This window comes from Ovis aries, chromosome 14, assembly GCF_016772045.2.
Source record: "Ovis aries strain OAR_USU_Benz2616 breed Rambouillet chromosome 14, ARS-UI_Ramb_v3.0, whole genome shotgun sequence".
Taxonomy (NCBI): domain Eukaryota; kingdom Metazoa; phylum Chordata; class Mammalia; order Artiodactyla; family Bovidae; genus Ovis; species Ovis aries.
The window spans coordinates 9,942,678-9,969,738 of record NC_056067.1 but is presented as its reverse complement, the minus strand read 5'-3'; the positions used below and the strand labels follow the sequence as shown (position 1 = coordinate 9,969,738).

Sequence of the window (27,061 nt, the reverse complement as noted above, 5' to 3'; positions counted from 1 at the left end):
TGGGGTTATATGTGAGTATTGTGTCTGGCTTCCTTTGTTTTTCATACTATTTTTAAACTTCATGTAATTTGTACCCTGTGTGCCATTCTTTTTTTTTTTTAATTGAAGTTTAATTGCTTTACAACCTTGTATTAGTTTCAGGTGCCCAGCAAAAGTGATTGATTTTTGCATATGTACATTCTTTTTCAGAGTCTTTCCCATTCTAGGTTATCACAAGATATTGAATATAGTTCTCTGTGCTATACAGTGCTAAGTTGCTTAAGTCGTGTCTGACTCTGTGTGACTGTGAACTGTAGCCTGCCAGGCTCCTCTGTCCACAGGATTCTCCAGGCAAGAGTACTGGAGCAGATTGCCATGCCCTCCTTCAGGACATCTTCCTGACCCAGGGATCAAGCCCATGTTTCTTCACAGCTCCTGCATTGGGAGGCAGGTTCTTAACTAGTTGTGCCACCTAGGAAGCTCATGCTGTACAGTGCCATGGGCGGAGTTCCTCACGCTGGCCCCTGGCAGTACAGTATGTCCTTGTTTATCTTTACAACCCCTTTGACTCTTTGCTTAGAATTCTCCAGACAAGAGTACTGGAGTGGGTTGCTGTTCCTTCTCCGAGGGATCTTCCTGACCCAGGGATTGAACCCGGGTCTCCTGCCCCGTGTCTCCTGCCTTGCAGGCAGGTTCTTTACCATCTGAGCCATCAGGGAAGCCCCCATATATAGTGTTGTATATCTGATAATCCTAAACTCCTAGTTTACCCTTTCCCTCAATACTTCATTCCTTTTTACGGGACACTAATAGTCCACTCTGCACGTAACACATTTTGTTTATCCATTCATGCAGGACTCTTCTTTCAGATAATGTTTTTTGTTGCCATGTATGAAGCAGATGGCTAGAGCCCTTTTTGTTAGAGGTGGGGAGGGGGACACCTGGTTTGGCCAGGTGGGACCCTGGCCCTAAGCTAACTCCCTTGTGCTCCCCAAGTACTCTTATAATCAGGAATTGGTTGGTCTGTAAAGAAAGCGTTTCTAGTCTCGTGCTTGCAGAGCCTTAGAAGCTCCTTGGACCCCATGGGATGTTGCAGGCTCCCTTCTGAAGAGTCAGGAGGTTTGATCATCCTCTTCGCGTCCTTCTCATGTGTGATTACCTTGTCTGTCAGTCTGGTGGGAGATGGTTCTTGTCCCGCCTGCTGTCTCTTTCCTTTGTGTGGCAGCCACAGTGCCAGAGTAACTAGAGGCTGCAGGCCCAGGAGACTGCATGTGGCTCCTGGTGCAGTGCTTTAAGTGGAGTCGGGCGGGGGGGTGTATTTTGCATCTGCCCCTTTACATCAGGAGAGAGTTGAGATTCTGCATATATTTTGTTGGAAGAACTTGGCAAGTCCAGCCCTTGATGACTTGAAATATTAAGAATGGGCGATGGACCTTGGTCTCTCAGTGTATGGTCTGAGTCAGCTTGAGACTGATTTCCTCCTCCCTGTGGCCTAATTAGTTTTGACTTGATACAGAAATCTGTTCACTTGGTTTATTAATATCGAGGATGTCTTTTTGCCTAAGGTTAAGGAATGAGTTTAAGATGCAGCAAGTGCGAGCCTCCTGTGTGGCTGGCTGGTCCTGGATGGTGGGAGGGTAAAGAGAGTGAGGAGACAGCAGCAGCCTCTGTGAAAGAGCAGACAATAAAAACAGTGTGGACCATGACTCTGGACTTTGGTGCTCTTGACTTGCAGGGCTGAATTTCCCCCTACAAAACCTACTGATGGCTGAATGTGCCAGAATGAATGGTTCAATCAGGCTTAAGAATACACCTTTGTTTTAAGATATTGTGGTCTGGCATCTCTCAAATGTTAGCCTGTTAAACAATGGTAATACAGTCAAGTGTGCAATTAGTTATGGAAGTGGTATTTTTACAGCCAAATTTTGATTGAACTGAATGGTACTGTTTTGTGACCTAAACAATTTTCTCTGGATCTGTTTCAGTAAAGGGTCATTAAAAAGCAAGGCACATCTTCCTAATTAGATGACTATTGGGTGATAAAAGTCATTTCCTTGACTTGTGTTCTTTAATTATTTGCAAAGAAACGAATTTGTATGTACTTTAGCTATACCCAGAATCAGAATCCTAGTGACACTGTTTTATAATGCACAATAGAAGATTCTGGGCTGTAAGGAATGTTGACTGTTGGCCTGCCCAGGTAATACATCTCTACTTGGTCTCCCTCTTATCCACGTCCCATTGAATCTTATTCCTGGCGTTGTATTATTTGAGCTATTTGAGCTTTGTATTTTACATTTAGTATTTAATGTCAAGTATTTTTTGATTGTACTTGTATTAGAGACATAATTATACTTACGGAAAATCCATAATGTTAAATACCATCTTTTAGGGTGTACCTTTGTATGGAAAAATAACCAGGCCTTCTACATAAAGAATTTATAGGAATTAAATCCAGTCAATAGTTAGTGGATCCAGAGGCAACCCTAACCAGGCCCTATATGTAAGTGATGTTACAGATGGCAAATCTGTTTAGAATGAACTAGCTGAAAGCATAACCTTAAGTGCCTTTTCTGGAGGAGGACATGGCAACCCACTCTAGTATTTCTGCCTGGAGAATCCCATGGACAGAGGAGCCTGGTGGGCTACAGCGCATGGGGTCTCAGAGAGTCAGACATGACTGAAGTGTTTTAGCACACACACATGCAGATCCCTTTTAAGCTCTGCTATGTGCATAATTGAAATTACATCTTTAACATTTTGACTGTGCAAGTTTTATTGCACAAAGTTATCTTTTTCCCTGGTGCATATAGATAGATATTTAAAAATGAAAATTTGGATCACATTAACTGTTTTACTTAATATTTCATTAGCACTTCCCCCATATTCTCTGGGAAATATGTTAGTTTCCTGTGGTTGCTGTAACAAATTTCTACACACTTGTTGGCTTAAAATAACACAGATTTGTTGTCTTGCAGTTCTGGAGGTCAGTAGTCTGAGATCAGTCTCACTGGGCTGAAGTCAAGGTGTCAGCTTCATTCCTTCTGGAAGTTCCAGGGAGCATGTGTTTCCCTTCCTTTTCCAGCATCCAGAGGCACCTGCAGACTTTGGTGCCTGACCTCCTCCTGGTATCACTTCAGCCTCACGCTCCCACCATCACTCCCCTGACTCCCTCTTACAAAGACTCTTGTTACGCTGGACCCAGATGGACCATCCAGGATGCTCTCGCCTTCAGAACATCCTGTTAGTTATGAGTCCTTTCAGCCATGTAAAGTAACATTCATAAGTTCTGCGGATAAGAATGTGGACATCGTTTGGGAACCGTTATTCAGCCTTCCCAAGGAGCCTGATTTTAAATTGCTGTATTGCATTCCATAATATACATGAATTATTTAGCTAGTTTTCTGTTGCATTTTAGGTGGTCTCTGATTTTTCCCAGTTAAAAGCCTTGAAAATAAATTGTGTGCTCTCAGATTCATACTTCTGTGGATTTCAGGAAAGCCAGGTAAGCTTCCTCTTAAGAGTGTGGCCTCTGGAGCCAGACCGCCCACGTTCCCAGCCCAGCTTCCCCACTCAGAGGCCAGGTGACTCCAGGCAGTGCTGAGCCAGCCTAGGCCTCAGTTTTCTTGTTGAAAGTGGGGTGGGGACAGATTGTTGTAAGGATTAAGTGCGTTAATACATGCACATTACATAGGATAGTGTCTGCCACATGCTGAGTGCTCGGTATGTGTTCATTGTTGTTATTACCGAATTTGTCAGGCTAAAAGTTTTTTACATTCCCGTACTGACAAGTTTCCACTCTTAAAGGTCATAAGAGTTTTTGACATTCACTAGCAAACTAGGAAAGTATTCAAGTTGAATTCTTAAACTTGATTTCATTTTATCTGGCTGTCTCGGTTTTGTCTGTCAAAATGTTACTTGACTTGTATGATGTAAATTATAGAGTCACAGGGGTTAATTCTAGCAGTTGTTCACTATCTCAATTCCTTAATTCCTCAGAATGAGAACTATTTCAGTTTCTCTTTGAGTAGCTCAGCACGTATCTTGGGATGTCAGGTGTCGTTCTGTGTGACAGTTGATGGCTGTAAATCTGCTTGACAAGGTCCGTGGTCTGGTTGTGCATACATCGGTTGGTACAGACTGAGTCTGCAAGCGGCTTAGGCTTGAAGTTGCCTCCACACCTCCCCTACATTTGCAAATTCATTGAGGGCAGTCCTAGCAGCTGAGACTAAATATGGGGCCTTTTTTTTTTTTTCTTTGTATATATTGGAAACCATTTCTACCATTTCAGAAAGGGTGGAAGAATAGTACAAGCCCTTTTTTCTCTGTATTTGTAAGTAAGTTGCAGACCTGATACCCTTGATCCCCAGTTACTCTAGCGGGCATTTCCTGCGAGCAAGGGCCTTCTTCCATAACCACGGCAGCCTTCGGAGTCCAGCAGTTAGTCATGATACTCCCCCACCATCTAATCACAGGCTGGTCCCATGCAGGTTTTGCCAGTTGTTTGTTACAGTAACATCCTCACAGCAAAGGGATCCAGTTCAGAGTCTTGAGTTGCCTTCAGTCTGGAGCCTAATCTCAGCAGTTCCTTGGTTTTCATTCCCTCAGTACTTAGGGAGGTTGTAGGCCAGTTGTTCTGAAAGATGTCCTTCAGTTTGGGTCCTGATGTTTCCTCATGACCTGATTCAACTTGTGTGTCTTTGGCAGGAACGCCTCAGGAGATGCCAGGCTCTTCCACCACGTCTGCCTGGTGGGCCCGGGTCTGTTTGTCCCATCTCTGGTTAACTTGATGAAGCATCTCCATCCTAGCATTCCTCTACTTCCTTTTGTAACTCAGGATTTTGTTGGGAGACATTCTGAGATCATGAGAAGAGCTTAATCCTCTTTGCACTTCAGTGTCTCTTCTGTGTGTAATGCCATGGTGGACTCGTGTTTTCCTTTTGTCCTCAGTGGGTCAAGATCTGTTACTGTCACTGTTTACTTTGATGCTCAGATCCCAGTGGGCCCCTGTGACCCTCCCCACCGTTCTGGAGCCCTTCTTCCTCTTTGCCACAGGTGTTCCAGATTTGTCTCTTTTTACCTTGCCCAGCCTGAAACTCACTCGCCCTCTAAGGAGCCTGGTTTCTTCCAGTGGAGTATAGTGTTTGGAAAAGCAGTGCTGGGCACTAGTGGGGGTGAGGGGCTCCCTCCTGTGAGAATATTGCTGCCCCCGTGCTCTTTCCTTGAGCAGACAGAGCTAAGAGATACACGTCCATACGTTGGTGCGAGTGTGTGTTTCTACATCTGTGTGTTGCAAACCTTGCATTCACACCAGTGTTTCCATTGTCATCCTGCATGGTTCATTCCAGTGTTTCCCTTCATGTTTGAGACTTCCTTCTCTGACGGTGAGAAAGGTGCCTCCCATTCTCTACAAAATATTTATTTGACCGAATCAGTGTCTTCTGTCGCTGCTGACCCCTCACTCAGATTCTGACGCCCCTCGCCAGGCTCCCCCCACCCCGGCCCCCACCGCCATCTCCATCACTCCACACAGGCTGGGCTGCTGAGGCTCTCCCAGCAACACCTGCCTTCTTGTCCTCAGCCTGTTGTCTTATAAAAAGCGCTTTTCCTTCCCTGTGTGTCTGTGTAGGTGTTTGTGTTTCCCTCCTCTGTGCTTACCTGTGCTTGTTGCTGCATGAGTGTTTGCTGCTAGATGGTCTGCTTGGCCGGGGGAACGTGCTCTCCAGGACTGCACTGGGGAGTGAGTGGAAGGAGCCATCGTGGACACGGTGAGGGGTGCCTCCAGAGCCCCACGGAGGAGCAGGGCACTGCATCTTTAAAGCAGACAGGCCAGGGCTGCAGAGGTCCGTAGCTGGGGGCTGGCCTTGCCACCCCCAGTGATGGCGTGGGCACTGCCTCAGTTGTAAGAGAGCGTCAGCCTTCTCTCCCTGCAGGCTGACTTTTAAGTTCATTGTCGTTACCTGTGTGTGAATTATTTTGGAACAGGTTTACTGAAAGTTGATGCAACTCAACTTACTGAGTCTAACGTTTGCTCACTGGTGACGCTCACTAATATTTGCGTGGTATCCAGTCCAGATGTGTCATAGATTCTGTAGCATTCTATTTGTATTTTATTTTTTTAATTGTTTTTTCACTGTACGTTCATTTCCTATATCACGCGAGCCTTTATCACTGTGATTAGCTTTCTCGTCTTTGACGTGTAATACAATGAGCCAGGTGTATGCTTCAGGTAATTATATTCTGTGATACCTCCTTGCTGTGAGGACCAAATATGAACAGAAACTTGGGGCTCACTCCCACGTGGCTTCCTCTAAAACAGGTTGGGGTGGCTTTTGGTGTCCCCTGTTGCTTTTCTTCCATCTTTCTCTTCTGGTCGTTGTTTTTGTTTATATGATTGACATTCTCTTGTTCTCCGTGTTGCTATGGAAATAGCTTTTAATATTTCATTTCTATCTGATTAACTGTTCCACCAACCTTGGTTTCCAGTTTGAGTTAGGCCTGCTTTTCATATCATTTGTTATTATAATGATGGATGTACTAATTATTATTGCAAAGATTGTTTAGATACTCCAACTGCTTATCTGTATTTATCACTGTTTTCTGTTCATCAGTGCTTTCCTATAGAAGCACACGTGAATAGTCCTACAAACCACAAACCCCTTGTTGTTCTCAGATACCAGTTTCTGCTGGAAGAATGGGTTTATTAATACCTTGACACACCTCTCTCAAAAAGGGGCTGACTCCTTGTCCTAAATGTTTTCTTCTTAGAAACAAGTAGCTGTGGAAGGAAGGATTGTCTCGTTGCTCTTTTTTCCCTCTGCTGGGTTATTTCTGTTTCTGATGTGATCTGTGCAGTATGTTTTTCTGGACGTGCTACAGCCTGTGTTTTTTGTTTTTTAACTGCTGCTCTGTTCTTCACTGTGAAGAATTACCCTTTTCTTTGCCATTCAGATGTTTTGAAAGGTATTTGTGCTTACATGCAATTTAATACTCAAATCACATTTTTCTCTGGCAAAAGCTTTTACCTCACCAACTGTCTGTCCTTTCATACCACATCCAGTAAAGAGAGAATCTGATTTTATAACACAGGTTGAAAGTCTTTAAGTTCTGAGGCTTCCGGTAAAATACATTTACTGACAATAAAAACTCTTCCATGCTCTCTTCAAAGAATCAGCAGAAAATACTTCAAAACCTGAAAAAGTGTAGTTTGAGTAATTTCAAAGCACAGTGTGTCTTAGAGGGTGGTATGTACATGAATTGTATGGAAATTAGTCTGTTCTTAGATGTTACTTTTACAGTAGAAAGAAAAGGATGTGTACCAAGCTTTTACTTGGAACACTGGTGGAATTTAATTGGTAACCCACTCCAGTGTTCTTGCCTGGAGAATCCCATAGACAGAGGAGCCTTGGATTGCAAAGAGTCCAACATACTGAGGGACTAACAGTGCACATGGGGAATTAAATACACATGGGGAATTAAAGTGCTGATTAGGGCAACGCCCTGGGGATAAAGAAATGCACAGGATAGGAAAAGACAAGAATCTGAAATTGAGGCAAAGGGAAGGAACTTGAGCAGAGTCATGACTCCCATTCATTAGCTCAGGGCTAATGTGCTTAGTATTCTGGGGGTTATTTGTTATCCTTGTTTTCCTCCGTTTTTCTCATTTATCCTGTTTTATTTTTGAAGCTGTCTTAAAACTTTGTTTTCCCCCTGAAAGGGGTGAGGAGTAACTAAATTAAAATGAGCCCATAGATGTTTCTTGGTTGCATCAGGCATTTGTTTTGTCTTATAGCTGGTGTGGCTTTTAGACCCTCTTATCCAAATTTCAGAGACCGCGAAACCTCCGTGGCTCTGTCGGTGTGCTGCTCATGTCCCTGTGTGCTTGCTTTGTTTTGTAGACTGGCTCTCAGAGTGATCACTCATCCCCGCTGGCCTTTGGTTCCGTGGTGCACATGGAGTGTAGGACTCAGGGGTCTGGGCCAGAGTGAGCGAAGCCTGAGGCCCAAAATGGAGAAGAAACGAAGAAAGAAATGAAAGCCTTGTTTCAGGCCAAGCCACAAGGGGCCATGAAATTTAACTTTTATTTACGTTGGACAAGACTGTAAAATGGCGGATCAGTAATGTTTCAGCTTTTAGCTGAAACAAAAATTAACTTATAATCAAGAAAGAAAAAAGTGCGATTTGAGTTTATGCGATTTTATGACCGTACTCACTACGACCATGAAGCTTGTCAACATCTGGCTGCTTCTGCTGGTGGTTTTGCTCTGCGGGAAGAAGCATCTGGGCGACAGACTGGAAAAGAAACCTTTTGAAAAGGCCCCATGCCCCGGCTGTTCCCACCTGGCTTTGAAGGTGGAGTTCTCCTCAACGGTTGTGGAATATGGTAATGATATTATTTTAAATGTTAGGGACTTCCCCCTCAGTGTGTTGGTTTTTTTTGTTTTCTTTTTTTCAGATTTATTATAAACATTAGCTTTTGCCAAAAACATTTCCCTCTCTTCTGCAATGAATGTCAAATGGGCTGAGTGCGTAGTGTTTGTATATTCTGCTGGTTTGGTTTTTCAGTTTAATTATTTTATATAAAGCAAAGAAATTGACATTCTGAATTATTTCCCTAAACTTGGATTCCATGGGACAGATGTCATGGTAGCTGGTGAGGGACTTTGGAGGGGCTGAAAGTTTATGTGACCAGGTGTGAATAACTAAGCAATAAGTCTTATAAGATCTGCTCTAAGTTTCGTTAACTTCTCAGGAAGAAGAGAGCCTTCACTTCTCTGAATTCCTCCTTCCTCCTTGAAACCTTACGTGCATTTCTCTGTCATATGCTCAAACTTCTCTTAACATTAGGTGTTTGAAAAATAGCTCAGGTGTCTGGTTTTCAGTGATGTGTCCTGTGATCATTGGGGTTCATCCAGATCGTTGTAGCTCAGAACTCTGGACACTGCCATCCAGGATGTTTAGTCTGTTTACTGCTCTTTCTCCTATAGGTTTTATGATATATATGTTTTCTTTTACCAGAAAAACATTATATTAGATATACTCTTGTATAATGTCATAATATAGGTTTGTAAGTTCTTATTTTTATTTTGTGGTCATTGATTTCAGAGTACATTGTGGCTTTCAATGGATACTTTACGGCCAAAGCTAGAAATTCATTTATTTCAAGCGCCCTGAAGAGCAGTGCAATTGACAACTGGAGAATTATACCTCGAAACAATCCATCCAGTGACTACCCTAGTGATTTTGAGGTGATTCAGATAAAAGAGAAACAGAAGGCGGGGCTGCTGACTCTTGAAGACCATCCAAACATCAAGCGGGTAACACCCCAGCGGAAAGTCTTTCGTTCCCTCAAGTACACGGAGGGTGAGTACTGCTCCCGAGGGCTGGTCTGTGTGCATTTCTGCTGTGCTGGAAGCAGAGTGGGTGTGTGTGTTGACACAGGGCAGTATCTGAGAAATAGTGCAGTGAACACCCCGTCTTTCATCAGCTGTGAACACTTTCTCAGCGGGAATAAAAAAACCAGGAAAGAGACTTTGTGCTTCTGATTGAAAGTTTGCAGTAAGAATGATCTCTGTTGTGTGGGAAGAGGTTTTCACCAGGTTTCTCTCAGAGCCTTCAGGCTGTGAGGCCCTGACGCCCCTTCACGCTTGGAAACTAAGATGGTGTCTTTGAGTCTCCTTGCTTGCATTTTGTGTCTTTCAGTGAGAGTTTTTATTTTGGATGCATCTGGCAAAATGCCTTTTCTTTGGGTTTCATTTTGCTTTTCTCAGACCCTCCTGACCGTGCACCATTGTGCCTCAGCTGGGCTTGTTGAAGCTGGAAGCCAGGCACGTGCAGGGATGGAAGGAATTTGCTGAGTCCCTTTCAGCTCCAGGGCTCACTCTCTGAGTCCTTACGATGTGCCTGTGGAGAGAAGTTCCTTCTCAGATAACCAAGTGAGGATTAGAATATGCTAGTTTCCAAAGCAGGTGTACTACTTGCAGGGGAAAGGGTTTTTCCCTGTCCGTCAGAAACTGGGGTAGCAAATAGATAATAGCTGTTACTGCTTACTGTTGTTTCTTTCATTAGAAAGGAAATGAAATAAGAGGCCTGTGAGCCTCTGAGGTTTAAAAACACACCCGGGGACAAGCCAGTTCACGTGCTAGCTGCGGAGTTCAGGGGTGTCTGACCTTGCAGAGCTCTTTCCATTAGTCCATGTTTTGTGTGTTCTCTTTGAAAAGCAGTCACCTCAAAGCAGTCCATGAAGATACAAACAAATCAGACCTGTGCAGTTAGCCAAACGTATGCCTGGTGTCTTTTTATCCTTTAAAGAGCTGCAGAGTGTTTTAGAAATTGTGGTAGCATGGGGAGTACGTGGAGCTTCGTGGCTCGGGGTCCCCTTCTGTGTCCTCTCCAGCATGGTTGTCAGCTGCTGGGCTGCCCTGAAAGGAAGTGACGTACCTCTTCCTCTGGTCATGAGCTGTGGGTACCTGTGGTGAGCATCTTTTCTTTAAGCTTCCGCTCATCCAGAAAATGGAGATGACGCTACCCATCTGAGTTCTTCTGAAGGTGAAAGGAAATAGTGCATGTGAAGAGAGCTTAGCAGAGTTCTTGGGCTGTTATAAGCAGATGTTAAATGTTCATTTTTGGGAATTCCCTGGCAGTCCAGTGGTCAGGACTCTGAGCTTTCAGTGCTGGGGCCTGGGTTCAATCCCTGGTCAGGGAACTAAGATCCTGTATGCTGCATGGTGCAGCCAAAAAACCCAACTCAGTTTTCTGTGGCTCTATTGTTAGAATGCTTTGCTTTATTTAGGGTGGGAACCTGTCACACTCTGGATCCCACCCCTGGTCTCGGTGGGCTGTAAGACAGAGCTGACCTGATTTCCACGAGACAGCACTGAGAGGCGTTTGGAGGACAGATTGGTGTCCCCTATCTGTTACTTGTCTCTCGGATAATAGATACCAGTTCCTTCAGGGGCTACTCATAGGACCTGGCCTTACCCTTTTAATGGCTTGCTTGCAAATATGTCCCGTTTTCTCTAAATTGCTCCTAACGAGTAAAGCCAGAACCGAGTCCTCCGGGTGTAGTATGGTCTGCTGGAGGGAGAGCATGACAGACCCTCCTTGGTCTGAATATTGTCCTTCAGTTAGTGCCCTGGCTGTTGACTGAAGGCACAGAGTCAATATGGGAGGGTCAGTGCAGAATTGTTTCAGTTGCAGTGTGCAAATAGTCACTTAATGGAATTGACACAACTGTGTATTTCTCCAGGTCCTTGTATTTTCATGGGTGTAGCCTGGTGAGACCGGAAGGAGAGCAATAATAACTTCCTTTAGAAACTGAACCTCAGTAGTATTACAGGTGGTCCTCTAGAGAAGGGTTTGAAATATGTTTTTTTCTTCTTTATAGCATGGTTTTTGAAAGGTAAAGGGACACCCTTGTGATATTTCTACTTTTTTCTTCCATTAAAAAACAAATGCTTACAGATGGTAAAATTCATGCTTTTTAGTGCACAGTTTGGCAGGTCTTGATAAAAGTGCAGTCAAGTACCTGCCAACAAAATCAAGATGTAAAATGTTGCCCCCAGCAGGTCTCCCCGAGTCCTGTGTAGGTGTTTTGGTTTTTGAAGGGCGATGTTCTAGTAGATACTCGTGCTGAGGACCTTGAACAGTAGGACAAGGTCGGAGCGAGGTGTCCTGGGGTCACAGGACTTGTTCCTGTCTGAGATCACACAGTAAATGGAGAAACTGCACCGTTCCTTGGTGCACGTTTTCTTGCACTCTGCCCCCCCACCCCCCACCCCCTTTGTTCATGGAGAATAAGTGGTTGGTGAAATACCAAGCATTTCTTCAATTTCAGTATCAAAACTGACTTTATTTCTTTAGAAGTAATCATTTTATCAGTTGTTCTCTCCCTCTTATTGGTTAGAAGATTCCAGGTAAAGAACTGTTTGGGAAGAATGTGGTGGCTAAATAATGTCCTGTGGATGTAACTGTGTTGAGAAGTTTCTTCTAGCAGAGGGGAGAGAGTGTCACTCTCCCGCACGGGGGTCTCAGGAGGGGGTCACTGCACTGGTGGAAGGAGTTTCCCCTGACAGGTATGCATCCTGAGTTTCTGCTCTCTTTCCTTGCCTGCAGCTGAGCCTGGCCCGCCCTGTAACGAGACCCGCTGGAGCCAGAAGTGGCAGTCGTCACGGCCCCTGCGCAGGGCCAGCCTCTCCCTGGGCTCCGGCTTCTGGCACGCCACTGGGAGACACTCGAGTCGGCGGCTGCTCAGGGCCATCCCGCGCCAGGTCGCCCAGACGCTGCAGGCCGACGTGCTGTGGCAGATGGGCTACACAGGTGGGCGTGGGGGCCGGGCAGGCCTCCTCCTTCTCCAGCACCTGTAGCTGAGGGTGTGCCACCTCATGCATCTGCTTCTGCAGGTTGAGCTGGACGCACTCAGCTGTCCCTTTGTCCAGCGTGTGGGTGGCAGCTCCTGTCTTTGTCTAGTCCTGCTAACTTTGTGTGTCTTATGTTTCTGAGGTGGTCAGGGCATGTTCTTTCCTGTTGTTGCACGTGAGCAGACACAGTACTTACTGCCCACACCAGGGCTGACTGGCAGTCCAGTGGAGTTCTGTCATTTCCCAGGGAAGGAAGTCAGATCCAGAGATGTCACCTTGATTTGAGCTCATCCTCTCATGCAGTGGCCTGTGTGCAGCATGGCTAAGTGATTGTCGAGATTGTGATTTTTTGTTTCAGAGCAGGAAACAATATTAAAGACTGTTTCTTAGAAAATAGAACTCACAGCCAATCAGATGTTTTTTCTTACTGATTAATCATGGCAGAAAATTCCTGTTTTAACTGATGTGGAAGTTTGGGTCCTAAACATCAGCTCATGTCTCTGGCCCCTGATACGTCACAGTTTGTCTTAGTGTCTTTCCATTTCTCCTTGGCTTAGAGACCCAGAGACCTTACCCCTGCTCAGACTTAACACTCGGGAGACTGACATTTTATTAAATGATGATTTCCTCTTGGTTTATCTTTTTAGGGCAAAAGCTTCACAAAACAGAAAATCTCTAATCATCAGAAAAGCATTTTTTATTTCCCCCACACTAGCTATTTTCTAGTATTATGTGTGCATTTAAAAAAAGGAAACAATATACTTTGATGGTTATTTCATTGTAAATTGATTATTTAATATTTAGTATTGATACGTAAACACAATTTCTTACTGGAAAGACATTCACGTATCAAGGCTTACTCCTGTTAGCTTTTAAATAATATGAGTATGTTGTATTTTTTTTCCTACGTATTTTCTAGAATTTCTTGATCTGACAGTATCAGTCATATTTCACATTGGTGCGCTTGGCTTTTGGCCAGTATCTGAGATAGACTTGTTATTATAGGAAAGTGTGTAGTATAGTGGTTTTCCGTTAAGTGTGGTTTTCCCTGCATGTGGGTGAAAGCTCGTGTCTGTAGAGTTGTTGTCATGAGTGAACAGCACTGAGTCCTTGTCAGGAGGAGGAGCCGCCCCCCCGCTCCTATGAGTGAGGGCCTTGTGCTCTGCACTACCCCCAGGGCCTCTCAAAGGGGAATGGAGCCTGGAGAAAATGGCCTGAAGAGGACAGTCCATCATCAGCGGAGGATTTGGGGGAGGTGGTTTCACGCCCGGGTGCGGGTGACGGTTGAGGGGTGGCCAGAGGGACTTCCTGTGTGTCCACGGGTCTTACTTAGCAGCTGGTGTCGGCCATCCTCAGCTGTCCCTCTCGCTGGCCTCGGCTCAGCCAGGCCTCAGGCATCCCTACTGTGTGCATTCCGTGGGCAGGCTTTGTCTCTGGGTCCCTTGGTGTTCTGTGTGGGTCCCAGTAGGAAATGTATTTTATACACAAAAATCCAGAACAGTGGTTTTTCTGAACACGATTCTACTCTCTTCTTGGAATAAGGCACTAATGTAAGGGTTGCCGTGTTTGACACTGGGCTAAGTGAGAAGCACCCCCACTTCAAAAACGTGAAGGAGAGAACCAACTGGACCAATGAGCGAACGCTGGACGACGGTGGGTGGCCGGGGGCCTGAGGGGCATTTCTGGTCGCTCCCATCTTCTGTTTTATCAGCTGAGGGGATTTTCCTTTGTAAATGATTAAATAGTCTGTATACGACAGTTATTCAGACAAACCCAAGTTGCTTTGTGCCTTTGGCAGAAGCTTTTCTAAGTATCTCAGAGGAGGTTGGGAAGTGACTGAGGAGAGGGGTTGCCTGGTGGGAGGAATCCTTGCTGTTTGGGGGGAGCAGAAGCTGTTGGCCCCCAAGGTGGGGCTGGTGAGGTGCAGTCTCTGAGTGGAGGCCCTGGAGAGGCACTGGGGACTGTGTCTTGGACTTGGAGAAGGAGTCTGTTTGAATCGATGGCCCACATTATCAGCCATGCTTCATGACTTTTTCCTTTCGGACAGCAGGGTTGGGCCATGGCACATTTGTGGCAGGTGTGATAGCCAGCATGAGAGAGTGCCAGGGATTTGCTCCCGACGCAGAGCTTCATATTTTCAGAGTCTTTACCAACAACCAGGTATGTGTTTTGAGGGCCCCTGAAACTTAAAGAATTGGTTTTACAATGTGAAAAGAGCAGGGTGGTTTAAAGGCAATGCACATCCATGGTGCTGAGCATCTCCCGGCCCCCCACGTGGCTTTGCCCTCCTCCCGCCGCCCCCTTCACCAGCCTCACCGGTACACCAAAGGCCCTACTCCAGGGGGGTTCCTTGCCCTCCCGTTTCTCCTGTCCACCATGCCTCGGGCACACGTGTACTTGAGGATAATCCACGTTTGTGCTCTTGCTGCTTTGCTGGACTGGGGTCGCTTGTGCCCAGCACCCAGCATCATGTTGGGTCATGAGGATTTAGAAGCTTGCGCCCTCGGTCTGCATTTGGAAGTGTTCCTGGAAAGAGGGAGGGTCCTGGCTAGTTATTTATTGTTAAAGTCTAATTTTTGCCCAGGTAATACATAATTCACAAACATCCAGGGCACACAGGGATAATTCTCCCAACCCTCCCATCCAGCAGGTTTTTACCTCACTTCCCCAAGTGCCCCAAGTGATGCTTTCTTTTGTGCTTATATCCTCTCCTCCTAGAATGTTTTTTGCATATTCAAGCAAGTGTAACTATATTGTCTTAAGAGCCTTTAAAAAGCATAATTCTGAATCATATTTTGTTTCTACTGTTTTTTTTTAACATTTTATGTTTATTCACACTTTTAATTTGTAGTGCTCTTTATTTTTACCTGTGGATCTAAGTTTCCACATCATATAATTTCCTTTCAGCATGAAGAGATGCCTTTAGTATTGCTTGTAATGCAGTCTGTTAGCTATGATTTCTCTCAGCTCTAGTTTATCTGAAAATATCTTTATTTCATCTTCATTCTCAAAAAACTATTCTAACTGAGTCTCACATTCTGGATTGAAAGTCTTTATTCCCTCCAGCACTTCACTCCATTGTTTCCAGCCTATTATTGTCTGCTCTGCTTAATTTTGTACCTTATAAAGCACCTGAATGGTGGTACCTGAAGTAATTTAACTTTTGTGAGGAAGCTATGAGAGAAATAACTATGAGAGAAATAATTCTGTGAAATGACGTTCAGTCTATTTAGGAATAAAGAATATTAAATATGTTAAACTGTTTGGAAAAACTTAACTGAATAGATGTGTCTTAGGACAGGTCCTTCTGCAAGAGCGGCAACTAGAAGTTTGGGGTCTCCCCTGGGCGGGCAGGCGGGCTGTAAGGTCAGGAAGGTGCTGGATGTGAGACCCGGCGAGACCTGGGACCCTGCCCTCCCCAGCGTCCAGGCCCGAGGAGCGGAGGCTCTGGGTGTAGTGTACCTGGCGGAGCCTTCGTGGTTCTTGGGACCTCTTTCTGAAGTTCACGTGACCACTCCATGCCTCTGGCAGCCTGGTACTTGGAGGCTTCACTGCAAGTCCTGAAGCCCTGTTTTCTCATGGCCAGGTCTCCTACACGTCCTGGTTCCTGGACGCCTTCAACTACGCCATCCTCAGGAAGGTTGACGTGCTGAACCTGAGCATCGGCGGCCCTGACTTCATGGACCACCCCTTCGTCGACAAGGTTGGCCCTGTCTCTGCAGGGGCCTGTGCTGGCGTGGTGGCGGCTCCTGCTCTCCCCTCCCCACTTTGCTTGGCGTCTAGCCTGCTGGTGGCTTTGTCACCCACGTGGGGACAGCTCTGAGGGCGTGAGCTGCAGAGACTTGTGGGTAGCAGGTCATGGCGCCGTGTTGGTGCCTCTCACCTGAGCATGAGGCCCGTCTTCTCTGGGCGTGTCAGGAAAGCCCGGGTCTGCTCTGCCGCAGGGACCTGTGTCCTGGAGTCTCTCTTCTAGACACACTGGCTGCCAGACGTACCTGGCCCGATGTTGCACTTCCAGGGGATCTCTTATGTTTTAGTTCTGTTTTTGAAAGTTGTTTTTGGACATTTATATGTTGATTGTCTAAAAGTGATGTCCTTTCATAAGTAAATGCTTGCTAATTTTGTAGGTGTGGGAATTAACAGCTAACAATGTCATCATGGTTTCTGCTATTGGCAATGATGGGCCTCTTTATGGGTAAGTATCTCTTGATAGGAATGACCTTAGAGGTATCTTTTTCCTTGAAATAACTGGAACACTGTTGTCTGTCTGTCTCTGTATTTTTCTGTACCTGTTTGTATCTATCTAAAACTTTGCATTGTGGAACTTTTCAATACATACAAAAAAGACTTAGTAATGAATCTCAGGTACCCACATACTCCAGCGGTTGTGACTCAAGGACAGTCTTGTTTCTGTGTAATTTTTTTTTTCACCTTTACTGGAAATAGCAATTTGGAGGCCTAACGTTTTTATTCTACTCTTTTTACTCCTGCAAGCAGTCAGGAGAGTAAATCTACTAGAAATAAGTGGGTTCCACAGTATTTATTGAGACCCACTGTGCGCAGAGCACAGGGTGAGGAGGTAGATGAGATGCCTGCCTTTTTAGGAAAAGATGCGGATGCAGTGAAACTTAACAGGAGAGTGTGCAGGCTGGCATGGCGGACACAGACGGGAAGGATCAGGTCGGATGGGAGGGCAGAGAGCAGTGTCACAGACAGGTCCCTTTGTGCCCAGTTGTGTGGTGAGTCAGGTCACTTCAGAGTGACCGGAGATCCGGGACGTTAGTCACTGGTTCACAGGTGGTATCTGTTAGAGATCCGAATTTCCTTTCTGCTTACAGCTCCGAGTTTTATTCTGTAATAGCGTCTCTAGTAATGTCTTGGGCTGACACACTTAGCATGGGGCATCTGTCATCGTCCTTGGTGGGTTCCTGGGATGGGTGCGGTTCAGTGCTGTGGCAGGGGGTTTGCGGTGATGCAGGGGAAGAACCGAACTCTCAGTCCTGCCCCCGCGTGTCCCGGTCCAGGAGAGCCGCTGGCACGGCTGTGTGCTCATGCCCCGCAAAGCTCGTGTGCTGTCTTGCGTGGCGTCCTGCCTGTGTGGCTGCATGGAGCAGGCCTCAGGAGCCCTGACAGCATGTGTGAAACTGTCCAGGGCGGAGGATTAGGCTGAACTCGATGAAATTAATGACGCTCCAGGTCATGGTTCCAGCCTCAGTTCCGTCATTGATCCCACTCTCCTTGTGGGGGTCCAGGTTGTGACTCACGAGTGTGAGTGGCATAAACATGTCCCCAACTAAGTTCTGCTGTGACAGACACCAGTTACTTAGCAATCTCTTTTGAGGTGCTCTTGTCTTCTCTTTCTAATGTTTCTCCATTTACCCCTCCCCCAGTTCTGATGTCCCTGCCCAAGGCCAGCCATCCACAGCTCAGCACCCCCACGTTATTGTCGGTTTCCAGCCCCTTCTCCTGCCCTCAGTCTCCCCAGCCCTCCCTTCCCTGCGTGGGGGATGTGGGACGGAGCCAGGCAGGTCTGCCCGTCCTTAGGCTGAGGGACCTTTGCTTTCCTGAGGCCTGGCCACCACATGTGGCTCCAGAGGGCGCGAGACCTTCCTCAGGGTGGTGGCTGGAGGATGGCATGAGGCAGCCAAGGGAGAGCGCCGTGGACACTGAGCCTCTGTGAGCGGTGGCTGCTCCTTTCCCTTCCTTTTTCCGTGTTTCTGTTGTTAAAATGCAGACAAGCAGTTTCTTTAACTAGGAATCTGCGGTGGATTGCTACTGCCTGCTCAGATCTCAGTTTCTCCTTGGGTTTCAGGGTCTCCTCTAGTCTAGCCTGGAGTGGGCAGACTTTCTGTGAAAGCAGCAGACAGTAAACAGTGGAGTCTCTGTGGGCCACGTGGTGTTTGTTGCGCTTGCTCACCTACCCTGCTAGTGTGAAGGTGGTGTGGATGTGTCCCGGCAGGAAGTTGGATGAGGCAGAGTTCCACAGCTGTAGCCTCATTGCTCACTGTCCTGTGCACATCTCCCCCAAGTCTGGCTCCTCTCTGGGTCTCCCTGGGGACCCCATGTTTCCGTCGCCATCACCTGCTCCTGCTGCTGACTGCCCCTGCTGCCCCCACACCCTTGGCTTGCCTTTCCACTCATACCAGCTCTTCCACATGCCATCCTGACTGCTCTGCACACGCTGGTCACTCTTCTGGAATCCTTGTACTCCTGTGGGCAGTCACATGTGGGAGCCTCTAATCAGAGAGCTACTTGTGCTCAGCGTGTTAGCAAGGATCCCAGGAGAGGCGGCCCCGGTGTCAGATTTGTGTCTGCCCATGGAGCCTCACGGGATCCACCAGTTGGTGGGCGGGCCGAGGGTGGTACCCGCTCACCAGGGCCCGTCCTGAGTGGGTGTGGCTTGTTGCTGGCATTGGGTAGGGCAGGTTGGGTGACCGTAATGCACTAAGAAGCCAAGCTGTGTATTGTAGGTCTGGCACTGCCTGATCTGTCCCCGTGGGTACCCCTTCTGGGAGCTCTCTGGGGTGTGGCCCCCTTGACACTTGGACTAAATAGTGCCTGGGAGTCTACGCTGCACGTCCCGCTTTTCAGTGCCAGCAAAGCTTTGTTGATGCTTTCCTCTGTATGTTAAGGGTTTAACACTCACAAAGTGTGGGGCTGACAGGGAGAGGGGGAGGGCAGGAAGGTGGCAATCTTTGGTACTAGCTTCAGTGGGAAGTTCTGCCAGTGATTTCTGTTCTAATCTCTGCTCTCTGATGTCACAGAAATTTGTAAACTTTCACTGTCAGCCAACTGAAAAATCAGTGTGGTGCCTTTGTACAACCAGCTGGTAGTGTGTTGGTGGCGGGTGAGCTAGGGAGGCAGTGCCAGGATCGACTCCATGGGTTAAAACAGAGAATCCTGCTGATGTCATTTCAGCTACATGGAGCCAGTTGTGGTTCCGGAGTTCATTTACTGGTGGTGGAGCTGAAATAGACAAAGCTCCATAACTGGTGCTCTTATACTTTCCAAAAGTTCAGCTTCGTCTTGACTTCCACCTTGACTCCCCCCGCTTCACCATGATTTCTTTGTAGATCTAGTGCCCTTGAGGTGCTGGGGAGAATTGCACGGTCTTCCCTGGTGCGTCCGTGTCATCTCCCTGAGGAGCTCAGGTTGCTGAGAGATGAGTGGCCCCCATGGTTGCTGTGAGGGAGGGGACAGCTACCCGAGACCTTTGAGAGCTTTGTTTGTGACGGTGGCAGGGACACGTCTGTGGCTGTAGTTCCTTCCGCTGGATCTGGACTCAAGCTGGGGAGGCAGGAGGACGCACTTGCAGCAGTTGGGAGGTGATGTGAGGGCGCGTACGTAGGTGATGCTGTGCCAGTGACTGGTCCTGTGAAGCTCAGAGGGCGTGTTCCTTCACGCCTGGCAGTAGAGGGAGACGTGAGCCTGGTGCAGGAGGGTGGGAAGCTGATAGGGCGGGAAGGAAGGCGAGAAGGAGAGGGTGTCCAGTGTGAGGAGACGGAGCTGGCAGAGGTGGCGGTGCACGGCCAGGGCCGCAGCCCATGTCGCGCCACAGGAGCGCCTGCTGCAGACTCAGACTTGGCCCTCATTTGAGTCTTTCGTTTAAAACGGTCCTCTCCCCTTGTGTCTCTGTGCCTGATGCAGGACTCTGAACAACCCTGCTGACCAGATGGATGTCATTGGAGTGGGCGGCATCGACTTTGAGGACAACATCGCCCGCTTCTCCTCGCGGGGAATGACCACCTGGGTAGGCGGGGCTCTCTTCCTGCTGGAGTGTCTGTGTGTGTGCGCACGCGTGCATGTGTGTGTACTTCCATGAGCTGTAGTTATGCATCTGGCTCACCCTCCCGTCCGAGCAGATGCTGCCTCGGATGGCAGCCGGGCACCTGACCGGTACCCGCTGTCCTGGTCTCTCACCCACCTGCTGTGTCCTTGGCCTTTATCGAGGCAAGTGTTGTAACTGCATTTTGAGAAATGTTCCTGAATAATCTGCGAAGCTGCGGGTGAAGACATCTTTGCTCAGTGTCCCATGTGTGCAGGTCCAGAGCCCATTTATGCGGTGGCCAGGAAGGAGTTTTCACTTCACATGTGTTCTTTCTTCCCGAATATAAGTGCCAGTGGAATTCTCATTTCCCCCAGTTTCAGGGAAGCTTAAGAGAGTACTCAGTTAAAGTCTTACCCTAGGTTGCTTGTATGTCTACACTGACTGTTCTTAAGTCGTTCTTTCCCTTCTGGTGATAGATTGAAATGCCAGTCGTATCATATAACTTTTTACCTTATTAAGAAAATGTGTCCTTTTTTTTTTCCCTAATTTTTAATTTTAACTTGCTGATTTTTCTAACATATTTCTAGTTTTTAAGTTGTCTATGAATCAGTTTCCAGTCTTGCATGTTAGCAAAATTTTAGATACTCATTTTTTAAATGCTGTAGAGTATTGCATTATGCTGGTCATTATAAAAACACATCAAAAATAATTTTATTTTCTGTATGATCATTTAAGCTTCTGAATTGCAGTGAATTTCAGATGAAAACCAGCAGCGTGCTCAGGCTGTGCTATTTAGCTGACGGCATTTCTGGTTTCATTCACTCATGGCTGCTGAGGGCTGTAGGCCCTCATGGGGGCCTGATGGAGACCACACTGCTGTTGTTGCAGGAGCTGCCTGGAGGCTATGGCCGCGTGAAGCCTGACATTGTCACCTACGGCGCTGGAGTGCGGGGCTCAGGCGTGAAAGGGGGGTGCCGGGCCCTCTCAGGGACCAGCGTGGCTTCGCCGGTGGTGGCTGGTGCTGTCACCTTGCTGCTGAGGTGAGTGCTGCTTGGTTGGGAGGGGTGGGTGGCAGCAGGCCAGGGGCCGAGTCCTGTGGCTGGCCAGCTTGCCACGGGGCCTCACCCGTGTCTGCAGGAGCCAGGAGTCTGTCTCGAGGGTCCTGGGGTGTTGCCGAGGGTGGGGGCTGCCTGGTCTCCTGCTGTCAGAGGCAGGAGGGGAGTCCTCGGTGCCCGCCGTGCCAGCCTCTCAGCCTCTCTGAGCACGACGCTTTCAGTGGGGAGGTCGCCTTCGCTTCCCTTCTCCCTGTAGCACGGAGAGCACCTCTGGGGGCTCAGCAGTGCTTTGTAGTGTGAGAAGCAGCTCGTGCAGATGCCAGGCCACAGTGAAGCGCTTCCTCAGCTCTGGTCTTAGAGCCCCAGGAGCAGCCGGAGCTGCAGCCTGGTCTTGTTCCGTCGGCAGGAGGGGCAGGGCGTCCGCCTCGGGCTGAGCTGTGAGCAGTTCTTGTTTCTGCCGAAAGTTCTACTTTATTCTCACATCTCCTGAAGTCAGATTCCCATCTAGACCTGTTAGCAAAAAACACAGTAACACTCCAAGACCAGCCATCCTCAAAGAAAAATACTTAGCAACTGTGGAGAGAGAATTTTTCTTTACTGTTTACTGGATTTTTTCTCTGCATTTAGGGAGTCACAGTTTACTCGTATTAATAACATGTAGGTACACAAACGCACGTGTTATAATGCTGGTGTTCTAAAGCAAGCGAGAGTGGGTGCTGCTGCCTGAGTCCAGTTGTGTTCTGATGCTGAGCCCTCCACCAGGCCCGACCCACTAGGGTCTCCAGACAAAACAGACCTGTGGGGCAGTGGGCTTCCCTCCTGGCCATGACTAGGCCACGCAGCATCGAGTGCCTGCTGGACCCACCTCCATCCTCCCTTTCTCCCATCCAGGCTGTGTCCATCTGTCAGGAACTGTAACTCCTACTTGCAACCTCTGAGGTCAGCTGTATTGAGTTAGTAGGAAAATATGTTTTCCTGGTCAGTTTAGTATGAACCCAGAGTCCGTGCTCTCATAGCCACTTGGAAGGAGGTAAGTGGTCAGTCCTGAGACAGGAGCAGAAATGAGCATGTTTGCCCTTGTCTTACACAAATTTTACTGAAGATCCCATTAGATATAGAGCAAGGTTGGAGGTCGTGTGATTGCACTGCCATGGGTTAGGGATGGTCTGGTTTTCCTTCTTTTGCTAAGAGCAGATGAGCACATATGTGGTTCTCCCCCCAGCACAGTCCAGAAACGTGAACTGGTAAACCCAGCCAGCATGAAGCAGGCCCTGATCGCATCCGCCCGGCGGCTTCCCGGTGTCAACATGTTTGAGCAAGGCCACGGCAAACTGGATCTCCTCCGAGCCTATCAGATCCTCAACAGCTACAAGCCCCAGGCCAGGTTGGTGTGCCCGCCTTTCTCCTCTTCCTGGGCTCCCTCAGCACAGGCTATTTGCCTCAAAACAGAACCCACCCCACCAACAAGGCTTGGGGGCCTTGGGGAGCTTCATGCTGCTGCTTCTGCTGGGATACCAGGACTACTCCCCACTTCCCCACATTCTGCTGTTTGTAATGTCAGTGATTTAAAGCAATGAATTCCTGCCTTTTTTTACTTAGTAAAACTTTTTATGAAGTAACCTTAAACTTACAGAAATTTGCAAAAATTATATGGACGTTCTTATATATCGTACATCAGGACTCCAGCCCTGCCCTGGCTTTTCTGGTGTTAGCATCTCATGTAACCATTGCACACACCACATAGCCTAGCAGTTAACAGTGGTGCATTACCATCCGCTAACCTGCAGGCTGTGTTTGGATTTTGCCCAGATTTTCCTCAGCCTGGTCCAGGATCCAGGCCAGCATCGGTGTTGTGGTTAGTTGCCACATGTCCTTGGTTTTCTCCAGCTGGGCTCATTGGCTCAGTGCCCTTCCTTTTGTTCTTGGCGGTGCTTGTCTGCATCCTGAGGTTCAGGTGACGTGTCAGGCTGGACCCTCCAGGAAGCAGGCGCCAAGAGATCTTCTGGGGGAAGAGGTGGGAGAAATGGGGAGGGGACCCGCACGCCAGCACAGGTTTGAAATCTTTCCTCATCCCGGAGAATCCCTGAATCAAGGTCACTGTTAGAGGAGGCTGAGTCCCCAGGGTGGGGCCGGCTCTGGTGCCCGCTGCGCTCGGTCCCTGGCACAGATGTGGTGGAGTGTCCGGGGCTGGGCAGCGGGAGAGGCTGTGCCAGGGTCCACTGCAGGGGCTCACTGTCTCTCTGGGACTGCGAAGTGTCTTGGGGTGCACGCTTGAAGATGATCTTGCTTCTTGCCATACCTTCCGTCACTACATTTAGTATCCTTAGATGGTTCTTTCCTGTAATGGTTCTTATATAGAGATTGCCCCTGGCGATTTTCTGCTTCTCTCACTCCTTGTGCATGTATTAACTGAAATTCTGCTGTAAGGAAGTGCTGTCTTCCTCTCGTATTATCTCAGTTACATCAGCATGGACAGAGATCCTTGTTTCACTCTGACTATAATCCATTAATGTCTTTGTTTGTTCATTGCTCCTGTTGTCCCAGATTTGGCTCTCTGGAGTTCCTTCTGTTTGGCTCCTGTGTCTTTTCAGTGTGTCTCCATCGTTGTCCACTGGCAGCATTTCTACGCCCACTGTGGGTATCAGTTCTTTGTCCAAGCAGCCGTGGTCCTTCAGCTGGAGAGTGGGGTTTAGAAATGGACTCCTGGCTCCAGATGTGCTCTTGGTGGCTGTGCTCCTGCTTGTTTCTCGGCCCTTCCTGCAGACCGAGCTGGCGAGTGTCCACATGCGCACTCCTGTACCTTTCCTGTGTCTGTGATGCCGCCTGTCTCGCGCCCCACCCGTGGCGCTCAGTGTCTTCTCGCTGGCTGTCCTTCTCCAGCAGCAGGCAGCCTGGCTGTCACTCTTCACCGTGTCTCTGTCGACGCGGTCCTAGGACACACACGTGGAAAGTTTTAGAGCTGTAACTCGCACCCTGGTGAACACAAGTTTAATCCCTAGAGGATAGCAGTTATGGGTAGTTCTTTTTAGATTTATAGAATGTGCAGGCCAGGAAGCAACAGTTAGAACTGGACATGGAACAACAGACTGGTTCCAAATAGGAAAAGGAGTACGTCAAGGCTGTATATTGTCACCCTGCTTATTTAACTTCTATGCAGAGTACATCATGAGAAACGCTGGACTGGAAGAAACACAAGTTGGAATCAAGATTGCCGGGAGAAATATCAATAACCTCAGATATGCAGATGACACCACCCTTATGGCAGAAAGTGAAGAGGAACTAAAAGCTTCTTGATGAAAGTAAAAGAGGAGAGTGAAAAAGTTGGCTTAAAGCCCAACATTCAGAAAATGAAGATCATGGCATCTGGTCCCATCACTCCATGGGAGATAGATGGAGAAACAGTGGAAACAGTGTCAGACTTTATTTTTTGGACTCCAAAATCACTGCAGATGGTGATTGCAGCCATGAAATTAAAAGACACTTACTCCTTGGAAGGAAAGTTATGACCAGCCTAGATAGCACATTCAAAAGCAGAGACATCATTTTCCCGACTAAGGTCCGTCTAGTCAAGGCTATGGTTTTTCCAGTGGTCATGTATGGATGTGAGAGTTGGGCTGTGAAGAAGGCTGAGCGCCGAAGAATTGATGGGTTTGAACTGTGGTGTTGGAGAAGACTCTTGAGAGTCCCTTGGACTGCAGGGAGATCCAACCAGTCCATTCTGAAGGAGATCAGCCTTGGGATTTCTTTGGAAGGAATGATGGTAAAGCTGAAACTCCAGTACTTGGGCCACCTTGTGAAGAGTTGACTCATTGGAAAAGACTCTGATGCTGGGAGGGACTGGGGGCAGGAGAAGAAGGGGACGACAGAGGATGGGATGGCTGGATGGCATCACTGACTGGATGGACGCGACTCTTGAGTGAACTCTGGGAGTTGGTGATGGATAGGGAGGCCTGGCGTGCTGCGATTCATGGGGTCACAAAGAGTCGGACACGACTGAGCGACTGAACTGAACTGAACTGAATCATATTTTTAGTGACCTCGGTTCATTTCTTTTCTTCCTCCCCACCAGGCCCTGTCAGTCTGATTTTGCCTTTTATTTTCAATATAGTTGAGTTCACTGGTTAGTATGTGTATTTCTTTTTGGATTCCCACTACATTCTGGTTGATTCAGCTGGTTACGTATTGCATTGTGAAAGAGGACAGTGACTTTAAGGTCTGAGCTGCACAGAATGCACCTGGCCAGGTGTGGTCCTCCCATCCCTCTGTTCTGCCCCCCACCCCTCTGCCCCCACAGGTAACAAGGCCAGGTGTTTTTGACTTATCCTTCTTGAATTTCTTTTTTCACAAATGAGCAGATACATATCTATCTTCTTATATATCCCCTTTGTTACATGAAGGATACGTTATTGTAAATACTGTTTTGTGCCTTTTTCATGTAAAGGTGTCCTGGAAATCACTTTGTGTCCATTCACAGAGATCTTGCTTCTCTTTTTTTGTAGCTTCCTAGTGTGGATACCTTTGTGTATTCAAGTACATGTCTATATATGGGCATTTAAAATGTTTTCAGTATCTCGTCATTTCAAGCTGCTTGTGTCTGTGTGTCCTAGTTTTGTTGGAGTTGTGTCTGTAGGGAAGATTCCTAGAAGCAGGGTCGCTGGGTCCAGGCTGAGAGCAGAGGGTGCCCAGGGGGTACCGCTGGCCTGTCTGCCCAGAGCTGCACTTCATGCCTGTCTGACACATGGGAAGTGCTCCCTCAGGGTTGCTTTTATTTGCAGTTCTCAGGCTGTGAGTGAGTTTAAACACTTTGGCTGTAGGTAAGAACTTTTTCTATATCTTTCCTGTGAAGTGTTTGTTCATTTCTTTCACCCATTTTTCTTTTTTCTGGGGTTTTTGTCCCTTGGTCTAACTGTTGTTTACGTATTAGGATAAGTAACCCTTTGCTGCAGGTATTTCTCCCAGTTTGTTCGCTGCCTTTTGTCATAGAACTGCTTCTGGCCGTGCGGTCTCTTTTGTTCTAACTGCTGTGTTAGTGTGCCCGTTGCTGTTTTTGCCCCTGGATTTTGAGGCACATGCCCTGAGGTAAAGGAGAGACTCGCCCCTGTTTTCTTCTACTTGTTTGCTTTCTTTTATTTACTTGAGACTGTTCCATTTGGGGTTTACTCCAATATGTATGGTGTGAGTTGTGAATCTAATTTTATCTTTTACCAAATGGCCACCCATTTATCCCAGGTCTAGTTATTAAAAAGTCCATCTTTGCCCATGACTTGAGACTGAGTCCAGGTCTGCCCTGGGGCCGCTCACGCACTTGTTCCTCGCCAGCTCCAGGCTCGTGGGGCAGAGGTGATGCCCACGCACGCCACTGTGCCGCAGGCGAGGCCGGCTGGCCTGGAGGCCTCCTCACTGCAGGGAGTGCTGTGAGGCCAGGTTCCCGGACCCTGGCTGAGGCTCAGGTCCGCCCTGATGACGCTTTCCTGCGGTTGTGTTCCGTCATTGCCGTCTCCGACTCTGTCTGCTGTAACGCTGTTCTGTCTGTTTCAGTTTGAGCCCCAGCTACATCGACCTGACCGAGTGTCCTTACATGTGGCCCTACTGCTCCCAGCCTATCTACTATGGGGGCATGCCGACTATCGTCAACGTCACCATCCTCAATGGCATGGGAGTCACGGGGAGGATCGTGGACAAGGTGAGACTGCCCTCCGGCTGCCAGGGACCTAGATGTGGCCCAGAAACTTCCTCCTGTCCACAGCTGGGGATGGGAAGCAGTGGTTTGTCCTCCCCTGAGGCCTTTACGGATAAGTCAGAGATACAGTGATGAGACCAATTTGCTATGGTTATACTAGGCGTTTTGAGTTTGGTCATTTGAGTCTTCATCTTAACAGTTAATCACTGATAATTAAAGT

At 47.7% G+C, this 27,061-nt stretch overlaps 1 protein-coding gene across 7 annotated transcripts in view; it reads left to right on the top strand.

Moving 5' to 3' along the window:
* Nucleotides 1-27,061, top strand: part of MBTPS1 (membrane bound transcription factor peptidase, site 1) — a 45,165-nt gene that overhangs the window by 1,335 nt on the left and 16,769 nt on the right. For 4 of the 7 annotated variants that reach the window (XM_027977677.2, XM_042231504.1, XM_060397879.1 and 1 more), the window contains 12 exons: nt 3,398-3,484; nt 7,878-8,362; nt 9,085-9,342; nt 12,094-12,297; nt 13,881-13,991; nt 14,389-14,498; nt 15,925-16,041; nt 16,466-16,533; nt 19,986-20,088; nt 20,995-21,146; nt 22,384-22,545; nt 26,700-26,844. In XM_027977677.2, the coding sequence (XP_027833478.1) occupies nt 8,179-8,362; nt 9,085-9,342; nt 12,094-12,297; nt 13,881-13,991; nt 14,389-14,498; nt 15,925-16,041; nt 16,466-16,533; nt 19,986-20,088; nt 20,995-21,146; nt 22,384-22,545; nt 26,700-26,844 (1,614 nt within the window). In that variant the 5' untranslated portion in view covers nt 3,398-3,484; nt 7,878-8,178. The remainder of the gene's footprint in view (nt 1-3,397; nt 3,485-7,877; nt 8,363-9,084; nt 9,343-12,093; nt 12,298-13,880; nt 13,992-14,388; nt 14,499-15,924; nt 16,042-16,465; nt 16,534-19,985; nt 20,089-20,994; nt 21,147-22,383; nt 22,546-26,699; nt 26,845-27,061) is intronic. The other 3 variants (XM_027977676.2, XM_060397877.1, XM_042231505.1) reach the window with 2 other exon arrangements.